Here is an 18,734-nt window from a genome sequence, read left to right as displayed (position 1 = left end):
TTATACATCAGCACAATATCAACATTTTCCCAAACACACTTATGTAACCAAAATACCCCATACACAATTCAACTTTGTCACCCATGACAAAATGCCCTAAAAACACCAAAAGCCGGTGGCGTACATTACTATTGTGTTTGAAGTATATACCATCTTATATTTGTTTTGACTTTACCTGGCAAAGCATCGTCTTGCATTCTTGATCCATCCCTGGCAGTCTTCTGTCCAGACATCCAGCTTTCATTACGTCCAAGAGAGACATCTGATCTGACGTGGCCTGTAGTCATGAACTTTTCACCTACATGCTGAGATTAATTCCTCGAAGAGGTTGTTCTTTTTAATATATATGTAGATGTGGCAGAATGTAGAAAATTGGAGTCTAATCTACTATAATGTTGTGTTACGCAGGCTAGGGGAGACTGGGGATGTTTGCAACACTTCTTACATTCCTCTTCAGTTACTCAGAGACTATTTGGACTAAACCAAATGTTTATATATTAAACTTACATCTGCCTGCTAGTAATCTCTTATACCTTTCTATGAAATTATACTTACCTGACTTAATGACTTTTTTTTTTTACTATAGCTGAATGTCAGTGTATACAAACAATTTACCTGCAGTTTTCACATACATTAATTAGAGATGGCTGATGTGGTTAACTCAGGACCAGTATGATACAGATTATTAGTAATAATCAGGGAAACTGACACTTGAACCAATGTACATTTGCAGTATAAATGAAAATCTTGGTGTCAAAATTTAGAATAATTCAAAATGTTGTTGAAATGCCTTTAAGTATAATTAAATTAAAATATACATTCTCATAAAACAAAAAGTGAATGCTGCCAGCAGCATTTCAAGAAGTTAACTGAAATTTTAAATAAACAAAATAGCTCCCTGAAGATTTATAAAGTTAATAAAGTAAGAATAAATAAATTCAGTTACAACCAGTAAAACTGTTCACCCTGCTGCCATCACACTGATGCATTAGTATTCTTTGCCATACCACCAGACTGAAGTTTCTTCTCCCAGTGTGTGAGACCACTTAATTCATCGTCAGCACTCCACCCTATCAGTGGGTTTGTTCTATATTTTTATTTCTCTCTCAACCAAAGAGGGATCTACACTGAAATGTGATTACACCTTATTGTGAATCATAAATAAATTGCCTTGTATTCTTAAAACTTAAGAGGCGAGGGATGTGACTGCCTCCAAGCCAAAGTAGTGCATTAAAATGAATTAAATTAAGTTAAAAAATACTCACCTCATAGAATGAAAAACAACCAGAATGCTGTGCGGAAAAAAGAAGAAATCAGGAAGTGTTAACATGTTTGTTTGCTCCACTGAAATTATTACATGTGTCCAGAACAGCTGAAATGGTTAATTGTTACAATCAACAATTTAGATAATTTATTTATCAAATTAGTAACTAAACAAGAAGTAACTGCAAACACTGTCTGGTTCCATCCATATAATTGTAAGGATGTTCTGCATCTATTTAATATGACAGTAAACTGAATTTCTGCAGGTTTTGAACAATTAGTCAAATAAAATGAGAAATTTGAAGAGGTCACTGGTCATCTGGGAAATTGTAACAGAGATATTTTACCATTTTTTGACAAGTAAAATAACTGTGAAGTAATATCAAAAGCTTAAAACATACTGTCATCATTTTTTGTTTAAACTATTACTTAAAAGTCTATTCAGTGATGAAACCTTCTATTACTGTACACAGACTCAGTAATACACTCATTAATTTCCATTGTTTAATGGTCACAGTTGAAGCACATGATATAAAAGTCTATTTACAATGATAGTTTAAAATAAAAACAAACAAAAGTCAGTTTTTGACAACACACACATACCCAACAGCTGCTACAACCCAAGCATGCTCCCCAAATATAGCAACCTTACATTAAAAAAAGAAAAAAAAAAGCCACATTAAAATGAAGAAGGGAGTAAAGTGCATGTATGACAGACCTCCCTGTACAGACATTTCTGATAGACTGCAGAGAAGCTTCACTTGCCAGTCACAGGCACACTCCTAAAAATGTGTACAAAAGAGATAATTAAAAAAGAAACTAAAATGTACACACCCACATGGTAAAGTTGTGCTACGCAGTCACACTCACACACACAGACACAAACCAGATATAAAAACATGTACAGTTCCTAAACACTCACAATATAGACCTTTACATCCCAAAGAGAACATGGCAGAACACTCACAAATATACACTCTGCCTTCACCTCCCAAATCCCCTAACCTACCCCTTTCTCCCACACAGAAATACATACAGAAAATGTTTGAGTGGCATCAGAACTGTGAGAGGACACCAAAGACATGAGCTGACTTCAGTTTATCGAAGCTGAAAGTGTTTCTGACTGACATTCCAGGAATCCAGAGCCTGACACTTGTGCAGGTCAGATTTGGTTCAGACTGACTGAGGTATTGTGTAGTCAAAACAAACATAAAACAACAGCATGCCACTGCTTCTCTTTGCATTTTGATTCAGTAAAACTCTGTCAGTTTACAGCTACTCTATCACCACCTTTCTCTGGGGGGGACAACACTCGTTTGCGGAGTGTGTGATTCAGCCTGTGCTGCTGCTAACACGACCCATGTTTAAAATCAGTCTCCCGACAGCAGGATTGACTTTCGTGTATTCTGAAACTAATCTGCAAGTTTGAGAAGTCTGTTCAAGTGTTGAATTGATTATTTACCTTTCAGATTGCACCAGACGAACAGCTGTATCGTTTTCTTGTTACCTACCCAGCACCAACCAGCAACAAATATTGATGAAGAGACATGAAAGCACGAGAAGAGCAAAAACAGAGGCTACATTCCACCTAACATCAGGTCAGACTATTCAAATCAACCAACAGTGATCAAGTAAATATCAAGTTTGATGACAGAGAAACCAGCAACAATGTGAAGACTGAATATGTGCAGGCTCAGGTGTACTGACATTAATAACATAATCATTTGGATGATTGTTTCTGCTGCTGTTTGAATGTCTTCAATTAAGCAGCATTTCTCCAATTTGTCTCATAGTTTTAATTTCAATTGACCAGAACCTTCATAGCCTTGTCACTCTTCCTGCGCTGAGACCACTATCTCATATCGCAGATTTCACAGGGGCTCCTGGCAGGTTTACAAGGATAAAAACGTACAGAAAGTACGAAACATATCCTTTAAGGCAAGAGGCATTGGTTTGTTTTGCTGAATAAATCTAACAGATGCATTAAAGGGATAGTCTGGACTATTTGAAGTGGGGTTGTGCATTATAATAGTCAGTGCATTACCTATAGTAGATGGCCGACATGCCCTCCAGGTTGGAGAAGCAGAGAGGAGTATAAGGCAAATATTGCTCTCTCCAAACCAACCAAGCTCCATAAGCAAAATCAGTCATTTTTTACCTTGAAGCACACAGGAGTCGCTGGTCTACCGCTGCCTCAATTTCTTAGTTTGTTTGTGTTGTTTTTTGACTTAAGTGGTTTTTAAATGTTAGTTCAGATTCATACAACACAAACAAAATAACAGATCAAGGCAGTAGTACACAACAATTCCCAAGTGGTTTCCAGTCAGAAAAGGCTGTTTGATGGCAAAGATAAGTGGTGAAAATATTCTAAATAAAGTGTACATTAAAAGAATTTTTAAGTGACTAAAATATCTTTTTTTTGCCACCTCATCCACATATTACTTAGGTTCCATGCCGGTGACACTCTGTTTCTCCAAACTAGGGGCCCGTTGACCGCTATCTATTGTAAATAATACACTGACGATCAATAAGTATTTATACAACCCCACTTCAAATAATCCAAACTATCCCTTTAAATTCCTTTTCTCACAGGTGTACATGATCCCACTCTCTCACACACACAGACACGCACACGGTGAGGGTTACATGGTGTGGTAAAGGTTGCTAGCAGTTCTTTTTTTGAGCCGTCTCAAGGGGTGAGTCCTTCCATATTGCTGCCTAGTTATCATAAGTGTCGGTCCGGGGAAATGCAGAGGATCTTGGTCAGAGGTGGGGAGACTTTGATTTGATGGCGGAGACAGCGGTGGTGGTGATTTTTCTCCCGCTTCAGACATCCTCTCTGCACCAATCCCGTGGACTTCTAGCTGCTCGCCCGCTACGGAGGGCGAGTTGTGGACCCGCTGCTTCTTGGACTCATCGTTAACTGTGTGGATTTGAGGTTCTGCTGAGGATGGAGCAACGGAGGAGCGGTTGAGCTCCCACTCACTCAGGTCATTGGCGAGCAGCTCCAGACAGCCCAGTTTGGCCAGAGAGGCCGAGCGCTTCATCAGGGATGGAGGGGTCAGTCCTGCCTGGCGAATCCTGGCCTCCACCTCTCTGACCCTCTTCTGAACACTGCTGCCTCGCTTCTGAGTGGTTCTCGCTGTGAGGCCAAAATCCTGGTCTGCACACCTGGCCTTGCAAGCTCCGCCCATGCTCACCTGCTGCAAGAAGGCACCCAGCTCACACAAAGTCTCCCATGTCTCCCTCATGATAATGTCACCGTGGGGTCCCTCTGTGGAGCAGTCCCAGTCTGTGCCTGACTCGAGCTCTGTCACGCCCTCCAGACACAGGAAGTTGATGGAGGCAAAGGGAGAGTGGGCGGAGCGGTGGAAAGGAGAAGAGGTAGAGAGGAATCTGTTATCAGCAGGCTGGAGTTTTGGTCCTTTTGTGCTTCTGTCGTTATTTCCTAGTGCCTCCATCTCAACTACATCACCACTCTCCCTTTTAGCTGCTCCAACCTTCTCATCATTATCCTCCTGCTCCTCCTGCACGCTGCTGACTACTGACACCTGCAAGCAAACTGATGCATCCTGGGGCTTTGACGCTGCCGCAAAATGGATGCTGGCTGGATCCTGTTGAGAGCAGGAAGAGCTGCCAGACAGGGATGGTGGAGATGATGAAGGAGACGGAGGCTCGTGCTTCTGTTTCATTCTTTGCTCCAGCTGTCGTGTGACGCGCCTCACGGAGCCCCTTGTCCAATCAGCGCAGAGACGAGCGGGAGCCGCCTCCTCCTCGTCATTGTTCTTCGCTTCCTCTTTAACATTCTCAGCTTCCCTCTGCAATGAAACATCTCTGTCCTCCATTTCCTGTCCTGACTTCCTCACTTCCTGGTCCTGGGGGCCCTGAGGCTCCGGTTGGCTGAGAGGGCCAAGAGGTGAAGCCTCTGTGTGCGCTGCAGGCCTCGGTCCTGTGACCTGCACAGGGACGGCCATTTCCTACAAAGAAAAGAGAAAATGGAAATAATAAGTCATTTTTTTTGTACATTTTTCTACTTTGTACACAATATAGATGATCTTATATAGCATGCACGAATAAGTGTAATCATAGTGAAATTATATGTCTAATCATTTAATATAGTTGTGGGTCACTATAATGATGATGGGTAACTATAATGAGATGATGCAGTAGAAAGATAAAAGCACCCTAAAACTACAGAAATTTAATGATATGTTTGGGATTTTTTTAATATCTTCACTCTATGAAGTCAAAATTCTATTTCTGGTTTCTTCAGTCCATTGACAGTAAACCGAATATCTTTGGGTTGTGGGAAAACAAGACATTTGGGAATGATATCTTGCGCTTTGGGAAACATTTTACACCACTTCCTGACATTTTATAGACCAAACAACTAATCGATTAATCAAGAAAATAATGAACAGATTAATGAAGACTGTAAGTAATCGTTTCCATTTTACATATCCCTTGTGCTTTGTTTCTGGGTTTCAAAAACTGGAGCTATGTTCTGTGTTGTGTTGTGTTTTTTATTTTGTTGATGTTCTGGTTGTTCTGGTGGTGGTAGAAAGTTTGTTTATGATTATGTACTGTCATCTATAGAGTATTATCTGAAAGGAAACATTACATGTCAAATAAAAGCGTATATCTAAAAAGTTGTAAAGAATACATTCAAGTAAAACTGTTACACATGTGACAGTGGCACGAAAAGTTCCACCTTTCCGCCACCAGCTGGCACCCTTGTACTCAAGACAACAAAAGCTAAACTGGTCTGCTGTAGGTTCAACACATTTACCCTGAAAATGTGAATTTTTATCAAGAACAGACCTTTTTCACGGCTCCCATTCTGATATGAAATAGCAGGATGAAGGTGTTAGCAATGATACTAATCCAGGTCCAGTTACATTCAGTGTAGCAGAACCCTTCCAGTGAGCCAACAAACAGAACAGCAGTTCCCTGACTCTGCTTGACCTGAATGGAATGGAACCATTGCGGTATCACTGGTAACACCTGTGTTACTCTAGTATTTCATGTCAAATTGGCTGCTGTGAAAAAGGTTGATATTTTGATTGTCTTTAGACATCTTACACACCATGGCCTCGAATAAAAGATCAAAACATTAACACACACTGCTCTGAAGACAGTCTGTGACCCAAAGCTTAGACACGGGGTTCTAACAGCTTTTTAAAGGCAGAATATGTAAGTTCTTCTGATAGGGGTTTCTTTTACATTAAAACAATAACAAAAGATGTAGTCTGATGACACTGTGAAGTGGTATGGGATCATGGGATGGCATCTGACATGACTCAGCACAAATCATGTTCAGGGATGAGGTTAACATTAAAGATTTATTCACGTTACGTTTAGTTATGTTCGCCCACTTCCTTCCTCACTCTGATTTATCCAACGTATTCCGTGTTTTCCCAGAAGTTATAGCTAGCAACAGATAGCAGGAAACACACCGTTACTTTGAATAAATTATGGATTTCTCTCCTTTGAACACTGTTTGGAAACACTTAAGTCACGTAAGCACACAGACCAACAAACTATATAACTAGAGCTGCAACAATTAATTCAGTAATTGATTATTTGGTTATTACATTACTCGTAAACTATTATGATAATCAGTTAATCGGTTTGAGTGTTTTTTTCAGAAAAAAATCAAAATTCTCTGATCTCAGTTTCTTAAATGTAAATATTTTCTGGTTCCTTTAGTCTTCTATGACAGTAAACTGCATATCTTTGAATCTGGTCAAAACAAGACATTGGAGGACGTCATCTTGGGCTTTGAGAAACATTGATCAACATTTGTCACCATTTTTTGACATTTTATAGGCAAACAACTGTTAAATGATTAATCGAGAAAATAACTGACCGATTAATCGACTAGGAAAATAAACGTTAGTTGCAGCCCTATGTATAACATAGGTTTAGGGGTTTTAGACCTTTTAATGCGTAAACGTGACATGTTATGGTGTTGACAGGCACTTTTCAAGCATTTTCAGGTATATAAACCAAAAATAACCAAACTCTCAAAGTCTTTATCGTCACATCTACATTGTTACTATAAATGCATTTGCAAAAAAAGTTCACAGAATTCCCTTACAGCCACAACAATCAATGTACATATACTTTTTTACTGTTCTTACTTTAATTTTATGTTTCGATCATGATTATCTAATGCTTGCTAATTTAGACTGCAGGAGATATCAAACACATACAACGATGGGATTGTTTCATTTTTGTTTACATGAGTGATTGCATAAATAAAATAGAGCTGGGCAATACGGACAAAATCAAATATTATGATCATTATATCATCATTATATATGTATCATGATACAGTCACCCTCAATATCTATATTTATTGATATTGTGGAGCTGACTATTGGTGCTTTCACAAAATATTAACCCAATGAGATTTTTGATAAATAATCATTAGGAATATGATTATTTATTAAAAATCTATCAAATATAGAAAAAATGATCAAATATCAATATAATATCAACATATTGCCCAGTCCTATGATAAAACACCATTTTCAAGACTTTGTACAAAGCCTGTTGACACTAATTCGGGTGTCTGCAGTGGAAGTAAGTGTGCAGAGGATCAGCAGTAGCCTTACCTTTCTTTTCTCCTCCTCCTCCTTGCCCTCACTAATGGGGACCTCCTGAGGCAGTGGTTGCTGTTCTTTGCTACAACTCTTCAGCTGGCAGCTTTTGCCGTCTTGACTCATTCCCTTGAACTTTTCCCTGGCACTGAAAAAGTTAATGTGGTCGGCGCTGTGGCCAAACAACACCTCGCCGTCTTGTGGAATGGCACTGGGGTAGCTGTTAATAACACTAGTGGAGGGAGGATGGGCTGCTAATCCGTCCAAAGGAGACAGGTCACACATGTGTTGGTCACAGTCTGGTTTTTTGACAGGCACTGGTGCAGGCAGACACTGGAGGCCAGCTGGTTGTGTGCTGGGTGTTTGTGTTGTCATGGGCTCAGGCACTGACACTAGCATCGGTCTGATCCCTGGCATAAACTCATCCATGCAGGCTGGAGTTGGGGACGGAGCAGGGGACAGGGGGAGGTGGTGAAAGGATGGAGGCGGGTGAGGCTGGCCCACTAAAACACTCTGTGCAACAGTCACCATGTCTGTCATCTTTTGGAGCTCAGGCACCACAGTGGCGGCCCTCGGCTGGGAAAGAGGAGGCGATGAGGGCTGCTCCTCAGAATCATAGCAGCCGTTGGACAGTGGGGGAGACAACTGAGACACAGAGCCGGCTGTGGACTCAGCACGAGGGGACTGGTTGATCTGGACTACAGCAGAATGAGAGGGAGCATCACGCAACAGAGGTCCAATGCCCTCAGAGTGTGAAGAGCTGAGCTGATTGGACTGGATGCCAGTGTCGGGCTGGCTGGTGGAGTGTGCTGGTTTGCCAGTGCTGGCTGGAGTTCCCAGTGATTCCAGCAGCTCTTTCACAGAGGGACCAGGCGCGCTGCTGGCCTGGTTGTGGGGGTCAGAGTGACCCAGGCTGTGCGGTTGAGCGTAAGATTTAGACAGTGGCTCGTGGTGGTCAGACAGGTCGCTGTCGGAGTGAGAACGCCACAGTTTGTTGTGCCTCTGCTTGCTGCAGGAGAGGGTGACAGAGGGGTGGGAGTAAACACGAAACAAAAGAGAAAAATAACTTGTTTTATAGTCTTTTCATGTCATTCTGCTCCTTTTAATGTAAACAGATACACATGCACATACATGTTTTAATGTTTTATAAGGTAACATAAAGTCCTGGGGAATCTGATGCATACAGCTTTTTCATGTCAAATTTGTTCTTCCTTTCATCTTTCAGTGTTTCTGCTTTCCTTCTTTAATGAAATAAAATAAAAGAAGCCAGCCATGACCTAAGCATGTGCAAAAAATTGTCTTCGGCAGTCCTTCTATAAAATTAAATAAAAATAATTAAATCAATTAAATAATAACCTTGTAATATTCATGGTACTGTCACAGTTTGGTATGGTAATTAGATGTTTTTTATTGCAATACCATGATATTATTATTTTGTATCAGCATGATATTACGTCACTGATAAATATGATGCTGATACAAAATGCATTTTAAAGTTGCATTGTGGTGCTTCCTTGTTGGACCCCAGCAAAAAGTCACATTATCAATTTTAGATTTTTTTCAGTGAGAACAAAAAGTAAAAAATTACCCTTCTCACTAAAATTGGGAATTATTTGTAACTGTAATTGCCAAAATAATCGCAATATATATAATAACTTGCATATAGTTTGGCCAAAAGAAAACAATATATATTTGAAATGCATTTCATATCACAGCACTGGAATTGATAAAAAATAAAAACCTTTTTCAAGTTAGGATACACAAATTGTGACTACAAGTTATATGTTAAAATTATGTAAATAAGCAGTTTAAAGTGGTTTAGCTGCCTGTGCCTTTGCTTCATCCTGACGGATGATTTCATTTTATTAGCCTTAGAAATCATACAGTTAATGCAGTGTTGGCATCATGCTATGCCCATAAATCCACATTAAAAATATTTGTGTGTGTGTGTTTATGCAGGTACCTGGCCAGCAGTATGCCCTGATACTCCTCCAACTGTCTCATAAAAGAGGGGTTCGGTTTGGTCACAGTTCGACGCTCCTTGACATAATCAAAGGCTTTTTTCAAATCCCAGCCGTACTCCTTCATGGCGTACGCGATCACCGTGGCTGCAGAGCGACTTATACCCATCTTACAGTGCACCAGGCACTTGGATCCAGCTTTCCTGTAGTAGAATCAACCATATATATCAGCTTATCCTTGTTAGCTCTGTAAGGCACATGATCTGATTGAGTTTTTCAAACCGAAACTCACTTAGCTCTTGATATAAACTTGTAGGTGTCATTCCAATAAGCGAGCAGGTCAGTGGCCTCCTCATCGTAAACACGGATGTTGTGGTACTCAAACACACCAGGGAAGAAGTTATCAATCTCCCTCGTTACATTCAGAATGAACTGAACCCTGAGTGAGCATGAGACATGAATGAGAAGAAAAATTAGAAGACAAGAGAGATGATTGGAGTCTGCTTAGATAACAGACTTAAACATATTTTAACACAAAAATATTTAATTTTTATTCAAACAAAAGGCTAGGGTCTCATCATAGAACACTTTGTTTTATTGACTTCAGTACAGCTTGTACTGTGTGGTGGGTTTTGTTGTTTTACCCGCTCTTCTGCAGCTCCTCCAAATTGGATGCATTCCACTCAGATCCCTGTAGGAAACAAAAGCAATCCTCAGACTAGTTCAGAGCCCACAGTTGAGCTTTTCATAATGCTTAAATCCTGTGGTAAGGCATGCCTGACATCCAATCTGCACTCCAGACCAAACACGAGCAAAGTACCTTAAAATAAGGAGGAATTACACAAGACTATGTCATATTTTCCCAGATGTTAAGCCTGATGTACAACCAATTTTTGTACAGTTTACAAAAAAGAACACACACTTTCTATACTTACATGTTTTAGTTATTAAAAAAGACCAACACTTGTGTCAAACGCAGCAGCGATACACTGAGAGAGGTGTTCTGAGTCAACCTACCAAGAAGACATGATCAAAGATCTCCGTAGGACTGTCCATCTGGCCTAGAATGACAATCATCTCATTGTCGATAAACTCCTTGAACTCTCGGAGGTTGCATGTCATGTGCATTTCCAGCTCTGTTCGGATCTATGGAAATAGAGACAGACAAAATCTTAAAATATTAAATCTAAACCTAAGATGCATTCGTTTCAAGTTAAATACTGATGATGAAAAGTGTAATTGTGTAAAGTGTAAACCATTCCTCTTTGGGAGGGATTTAATCTGCTGCAAAAACTCAGAATGATTATTTTATGAATGAATCATAGCATCTTAAAATCCAACATCTGGTGCAATGACTCACCTCTTTGCAGGTGACATTCTCAAGGTCTTTCTGCATCATGATCTCCCTCAAACTGGTTTTAATCTGACGCTCTGTAAGCTCTCTTTCTGTAGGTCTGCAGAAAAACGATAGATGAAAAAGCATGAGTCCATTTCCATATACAAAGTGTTACAAACCATCTTATGATAATATGTATATTCAACTCAAATTTGTAGCATTAGTGATTTTAATTTCTACATCCAGTCTTTCAGTACAAACATTAAATATTCATGATCATTCTGTTTAGAAAAATAATTGCAAAAGTTGGCAGGAGAAAAGGTGAAAACTAGGGGTGGGATGCAGATGGATACAATCCGATAATCGTTTTATAATCACATCATAGTCCTCTGAATCAGAATTGAATTGTATGGTGAGGTGTCATGATATTCCCACCTCTAAAGAAATCCCTATGCCCGCAGTAGGATCTGGATACTTACACATCAGAGAAGAGCACGGGAGAATCGGCACGGTGTGATTGCACGTCCTGCATGGCGTTCCACTCGTTGATGCGTACCTGGTCGGAGGAGACCCTGCTCTGATAGTAGCTGACCCAGGTGAGGAACAAGCTGCCTGGGAAGTAGTTGTGACAACGAGCCACCTCACATGCTTTATGGAGTGACTGGAGGGCCGACCTGCGAGAGTGAAAAATGAGATTGAGAGACGGGGGGATGAAGGGGAGACAGTTTGAGATCATGACAGATAAAGAGACTCCCAAATAAATGGATACCAAGATGAACAGTTTGCAAACAATAAAAGGGCAGATATCAATTTCGACCAAGTGGTGTGATTAATGGAGTGTGACTCACCACATGGCCTGCACAGAAACGGGCTTGAATACATGCACTCTGTTATCGGTTGACACACTGAAACCCCTAAGAGCAAGAAGAGAGAAATGTAATAAAAAAGACACAGTCAGCCATCTTCACAGTCTGATGCTTGGTGTGTGTGTTTGTTAATTTTGTGGTTGAAGTATCTTACCCATCTCCGTCCAGATGTATCAACGTGTCGCTCCATAGGGGCAAAACCAGCCCTACAGAACATGAGCTGGGAGGGAGAAAAGCAATCAGATCTGAGTGTTATAACTTTATGCCCAGTATCAAAACAGTACGGCACTTTTTAAGTGTGTGTATGTTAGTGTCTCACCTATCTACAGGACTGAAATCCATTCCCAGCACCAAGCTCTCCTCTGTGTCCTGACGACCATTAGTTGAGACCACCACCATGTAGCGGGTGACCTGAGCGTGGACGCTCTCCAAACGAACCGCCTGCAGCAGAGAAGACACAGTTGATTTCCTGACAGTTGACTGGCACACTTTAGACAGAATTTCGTGTGTGTGTTTAATGTGTACCTACCAGTTTGATATTGTCCTCTGGTCTGAGGAGGGTGAACATGGTTTGTAGATGCTGCTGGATGTCTCCTGGTAAGACGGAAAGTAATAAAAAACACATCTCTGATCAGTTTTCAAGAATGTTATTTACAGAAAGTACTACTGATACAGTCAAACAGTGAATTCCCCTTGAGGAAGACCTTTTAGCTCACCTGCATGTTTGCTGCGCAGCTGTGAGAAGCGAGAGCCAGAAGAAGGGGAGGAGCCATTTCCTCGAGGTAAGAAGAGAGCAGCTCCTTTAACTGTCAGGAAACTTTCACTGATGCTGGAAAGACGGAGAAAATAAAGTGAGTGATAACCAACCATAAACTGTAATAAAATGCATCCTGGAAAGGTTTTACATCTTTAACTTTAATGAAGTTTCCATTAACAGTCAAACACACTACAACTGACTCCAACTAAACCATAGTTTTAGACAGGCCCTCAGCTCTCTGTAGACATTCAAAGAGATGTGATTTGTGTAGATGTATCATTCATGACCTGAAAGAATTATGAGTCAATTTATTGATTAGTCCATTTACTATGGCAACATCTTGCTGCCATTCAGAAAACACAGCTCAATATCACATTGTAAGACATAATAATAAACACCTTTAATGCACTATTATCTTGTTGACTTGATAACAGATATCTTTATATCATCATGTTATAATGTGAAACGTTTCGATATAAAAACAAGTAATCACATTATAACATGGAACATTTATCATTATAACAAATAAATTGTGTAGTTTTATACATCATAAGTTTGTGGGTTATAACAACATGAAAATATCTATTACCTTGACAAACATTTCTGGTGTGGCAGCAATATGCTTCCATAATTATTAGAAAGATAATCTCTGGATCTTTTGATAATTGATTAAACAGTAAACTCACTTCTTAAGTAAAAATGCAACATATCACCCAGTCTTAGCTTCTCAAATGTGATGATTTCCTGCCTTTCTTTATCTTACATGATCCTAAATCCTATATTTTGGTTTAGGGCCACTTGTAGGACAAAACAAGCAATATAGACATCACCGTGGGCTCTGGGAACTTGTGAGTGCACTATTTTCTATAAATCTATAATCTAAACTAATAGTATGCATTTTCGTCCAACTGTAAAACTACCACTGTTGTTGGTGTTGTTGAAATTCCCCAACTGTATGAAGCAGAAGCTTTTGTTGCAGTATGAAAACATCTGTTGATATATTGAGTACTGGGATTTTGTCGTCTAAAAGTTGAATGTGTTTCAATTATAGTGATTTAATCTTCTGTTTTCTTAGAAAATACACGTGACATCCTGTACAAACATCATATACAACACAATAATGGAAAGACTTATGTGCCTTTATGAGCTCAAGGCACTTGACAGACTGCACAGTTTACAACAAACAGCAGCTGGTTCCAATAACGTGCCGGCTTAACTGAACTGGACATGTTCATAAAATGACAGAAGGCATAACAGACAAAGACATACTGAGTTAGAAAGGAAAACAAACTGTCCACCCATTTAACCAACTCACACTGAGTTTCTTTTTCACATGAACTTTGCCCTGTCTCAAACCAGCAGACCTACCATCACTTTATCATTGTACTTTACAAGCAGTTACAACTTAACTGGCTTCAGCTGAGACTTCAGTGCTTTATGGCACACAACTGAACAACTACATGGCATGAAACTGGCACCTCCAGCTAAGCTACTTGGTGTTACTGTTCTCTGAACAATACAGTTACGTAATGGACTTAAAATGCCCAATGCATTCCTTTGATTTTGACGTTGCTCTGACGTTTTTTGAATCACAGCCGAAATTATAGTGAGCAACGATTACACTACGGATTAAGCCGACTAAAAAGTGGAACAAAGTCTCATTGTGTTTAGTGATGATGGAGTGAATGCAGATTCACCACTAGCACCCATCATCCCTGAATGTCCATATTTGTCACACCATAGTGTCACTGTCTACTGTGAAGACAAAGAGACAGAGGGACAGAGGCAAAGGGAGATAGTCAGCAGTAATTATTGCAGGGAAAATTAGGCAATACACAACTAAGAATGGGGGGTTTTACATTTGAGCATCGCAACATCATATATTGTGATACAGTATCAATTTTCAAACACGCTGTATCACAGTTTTGAATAGTTCATGTACAAACATTTGTCACAGTCTTGTATTCTATCTTCAGCCACTTCACTCTTTCACTCAAATGTAACAAAGTAAACTGAGGCAGAAAGAAGTGAGCACATATCTTTGCTCAGACTGCACAAAAACTAGTGCTAAAATGTTATATATGACTGGGACACTGATAAATGCAAATCACACTGTTTTGACTGCATAAAAAAAGTGAACTTTTTTAAGTCTGATTGTATGTATACGGTGGTATAGGGTTGGGTGATGTCTACCAAACTGATATATCATGATGTCCACGGTGAAATATTGCAATGGACAATGATATCGCTGTCGGGGAGGATGTTTTTGACTATATCAGGAAGGCTACTCCATAGCAGAAAAGCCAACTTTCTCACTGAGGAAGCTAATCTAATAAACCAATAGTGCAAATAATAATAGCATGATTGAAAGAAACATCACTTTCCACCAATGTAACCAAGCATCTCAGGTTTGCCTAACTGGGAAGGTTTCATAAGAAGATAATAAACAGGACATGGAGACTTAACGGTACTGCGACAACAACTTCTTTTTATTTTCTCTCCCACATGTCAAACACGGAACTTCGCCAACAACTCCTGCCTTATGGCAACTCTAAGGGGACACACTACCTCAAATACAGAAAGCTTGTAAATCACGATGTGAAGATGGTAGGAGGCTCAGTGGTTGACGACTGTCAGCAATCACAACATACAATGACATCGTCCATCACCAACCTTTAAATTAAATTTTTAGGTTAGATTTTTTAAAGAAAACAGCACTTTATCTCCATGTTTACAGCATTGCAATATATCGCAAAATATGGAATTGTAACCCCTGTATTGTGATCTGTATCGTATGACCAGATTCTTGCCAATACACAGCCCTAATACCGGTGAGTACACGAGTTCATCCACTGATTTGATACCACCCAATTTATGTACCACAAAACGAGACCCTTTTACTCCCCAGCAGCAATCTGTCACACACTGATACAACATTTTTTTTGCTTCAGTATCAGGAAGAAAATAATAGTATCAGAACATCTCTATCTATCTACAGACTTTTTTTTTTCTCTAAACACAGTCGCAACTTCACATAAAACTGGGACACATAACAGTATGCCTAATTACTGTATCTCCCACTGAAACTTTCAAATGAAAAAAAACCTCTACGCCCTCCAATGCCCAAAACAGACATCAACAGCAACATGGAATGTGCACCACAAACACTGGTGACACTGGCATATGATGAAACCAGAAACCGCCCACATACCATTAATTAAATAAATTAGAAATATAGTGCTCCATCCTAGAAGACCATCAGTCCTACACTCTGTAACAAGTGAGTCTGCACTCCTTCATCATGTGTAAATACGTATTAGACAGGTGTCTTATACAAGTGTGAATAATGGCTAAGTGCAGACAATCTATGTATTGACTTGGCTGATCAAACAACACATAAATTGCCAATAAATGCCATTGTCATTCCCGACATTTGATCTCTGACGACAGTCAGCTGACAGATTAATCACATCCTCTTATTCATGAACAATCTGTTTCAGGTACACTGTGTGCCTTCCTGCGAGATGCATTTTAGGCACATCGAAAATAAAACAAGAAGGTGGGAGGAGGAGGGTGCATGTGAGCAGATGAGTATGGCATCTGGCAGACATTTCACAAGGAGCAGAAGGAAGGAAACGTCTTCCTGCAGCCACTGACTGTGCTGCTGTGCTGTCACATCCTTCCCATTAAATCATTATGGGAAAACCACATGCATGTGTCATACCAGATCACTGTTAGCAAATACTGGAAAGCAGGTCAAATGGGGAATATGAACTGTGTCAAGGGATGTAAAAATCAAGTCAGCAAAAAACAAACAAACAACCACTTAGTGATATTATACAGAGTCAGATTCATACAGCCCTCATTGAGGACATGAAGCATCTCACTAATGAGCCTCAAGATGTTACTGCGTGTCATAGTTCAATATTTTCACACAGGAAGCCCGGGGTTCAGAGGACAGTGTGGTCTTTTCAGTAAACTTACAGTTGATAAATGTCCCCCTGAGAGATCACGGAGTTCTCGGTGAAATACGGTCTCATCTTCACCCCGCAGCAGGCGCAGAAGCAGCCGGCTGATGAGCTCCGTGGCGCGGTCACAACACCGGGAGGCATCGCTGCTCTGGTGGCGAGGGCAGGGCGCACAGAAGCGGGCTGTGGTTAACCGCTGAGTCGCTGTTGTGGTGTGGAGATTACTTATAAAAAACGCAGAAGCTCTGGTGTAAAATCTCACTCTGACGTTTTGCCTTTAATCGACATCGCGGATTTAGGGAATTATCCTTCAAGAGGTTAAAAAAAGCGCGGCGTTATGATATTCAGAGACTGCGGTACTGTTGACATATTTATCACATGCTGTGGCGGAGCAGGTGCCTCACAACATCTGCTCAACGGGTCTGTTTGATTCGTCTGCAGCAGGCTGCGGTAAATCCTGCCGCTGGAGGGGAGGAGACACACATGGTCCAATCGGTGACAATAGCTGCTGTATGAGGGGTTATTAGTGCCACAGTGAAAGGGGGGAAGCATGACAACCGCTAACAACACCACTGTAATTAAGACAACTAATTATTTCGACAAGTAATGAATAAATGAATAAATGGGGGGATTTTGCTGGCAGTCCTAGAATTAGTTAATGTGACTAGTTCTGGTGTAGACAGGCAAAGTCTCTCCCCTTCCGATGGACCACTATAGGAACTTGGAAACAATGTGAATAGTAGTCAATGGCGAGAGACAAATAATTTTGTGCCATGAATTACACGTGATGTTTGGTAAAGATATGTAATTAGAAAGACTACTTACTTAAAGACTTTTTTAAAAACAATCTTTGTACGAGGGTTTAAGTAAAAAAAAATGGTGCCAGTCCACGTGTCCAAGACCAAAGGGAGAAATTCCAGTCAAATATGTCTTAAAAACAATCATTGAGGAATGTATACTTAAAATATTTTTGTTTAAAGTAGGCTTTTGTTTATACATTATATTCCATATAAAATATGTCCTGTTAATAAACTTTATACATTAAGCAGTCTATTGCTAATTTAAAAATAAATATTTACTTGTCTGTGTTCATTAGGCCTACATATTCTCAGATAACTATTTAAAAAAAAAATTAAATAAATAAACATTTTGGTTATGGCATTCTGGTGATATGAAATAAAAAAAAATCTGTTTGCTGTAGCCCTTTACTCAGATAAAATAAAACAGAATATATACTCTTTGACAACAGCGGAAAAAATGACTATTACCTACTGCTGATTCATATCATTTTACTTGTTACGCTTATTTGCAGCAGTGAAGCATGAACCTACACTGTGTTGTAGCAGACTTAAAATCAGAGGTGCAAAGTGTCTCTCCACAACTTGCAACAAACATAAGTCTTAGAGGGAATTTCTTTCAGCACACATTTTTTTACCAGAGAGATTTAAGTACGTCCAACTCAAAACAGATTTTCCCAGTAAAACCGTAATTACCAGATATCGGAAACCCTGCGTTATACATTTCCATTCACTGAAGTTTTGTGCCATGCTTTGTGCACACTCATGTTCATACTGAAGATACAAGCAAATAAAAATAAATATCAGAGACATCTTGGAGGCTATTTTTGACCTTTGATTTATGACTAGTAGAACCTTAGCTTTACTTTGCTTGGAGAAGCTGTGGTTGATCATGTCAGTCACATGATCAGTCACTGCTGTTGACATGCTCTTTCAGTTCCCCTTTTCCATCACACCTTGACCACTTGAACTGAAATACTATATTCAGCAGAGTTGTGTAACTTACTGTTGTATAACTTATTCAACTCATTCATTGTGCTCACAGCTTTAATACTGACAAAGCAATCCCTGATCACCTTACTTTAGACTGAAAATCACTAGTTTGGCTTTAACCTCAACAACAACTAAAAAAAAGGACATGGTTTTCTCTATCCTTGCAGACAGCATCTGTCAAGGCAGGG

The 18,734-nt window shown here is 39.8% G+C and overlaps 1 protein-coding gene across 1 annotated transcript; it reads right to left on the bottom strand.

Annotated features, from left to right (window-relative positions):
* Window positions 1-1,753: 1,753 nt before the first annotated feature.
* ssh2b (slingshot protein phosphatase 2b) lies at window positions 1,754-17,192 on the bottom strand. Its single transcript, XM_084729773.1, has 14 exons — window positions 16,773-17,192; window positions 12,748-12,860; window positions 12,561-12,625; window positions 12,351-12,472; window positions 12,186-12,251; window positions 12,014-12,079; window positions 11,645-11,839; window positions 11,190-11,283; window positions 10,847-10,975; window positions 10,474-10,520; window positions 10,122-10,268; window positions 9,832-10,032; window positions 7,884-8,877; window positions 1,754-5,240 (listed from the first exon to the last, which is right to left on the bottom strand). The coding sequence occupies exons 1-14, from the start codon at window positions 16,898-16,900 to the stop codon at window positions 3,906-3,908; spliced, it is 3,702 nt and encodes a 1,233-aa protein (XP_084585899.1). The 5' UTR covers window positions 16,901-17,192; the 3' UTR covers window positions 1,754-3,905.
* Between the last annotated feature and the right edge of the window lie 1,542 nt (window positions 17,193-18,734).

This window comes from Lutjanus erythropterus, chromosome 11 (genome assembly GCF_056507025.1).
Source record: "Lutjanus erythropterus isolate fLutEry1 chromosome 11, fLutEry1.hap2, whole genome shotgun sequence".
In the NCBI taxonomy this organism is placed as follows: domain Eukaryota; kingdom Metazoa; phylum Chordata; class Actinopteri; order Lutjaniformes; family Lutjanidae; genus Lutjanus; species Lutjanus erythropterus.
This window is presented reverse-complemented; position numbering and strand designations above follow the sequence as displayed.

Excerpts from the sequence above, each read along its gene's own strand:
- ssh2b (XM_084729773.1), bottom strand. The coding sequence starts at position 16,900 with ATGCCTCCCGGTGTTGTGACCGCGCCACGGAGCTCATCAGCCGGCTGC. Across the intron at positions 11,840-12,013 it reads GTTTCTGTGCAGGCCATGTG|GTCGGCCCTCCAGTCACTCC; the intron begins GTGAGTCACACT and ends TCACTCTCGCAG. Across the intron at positions 10,269-10,473 it reads GAGGAGCTGCAGAAGAGCGG|GGTTCAGTTCATTCTGAATG; the intron begins GTAAAACAACAA and ends ATGCTCACTCAG.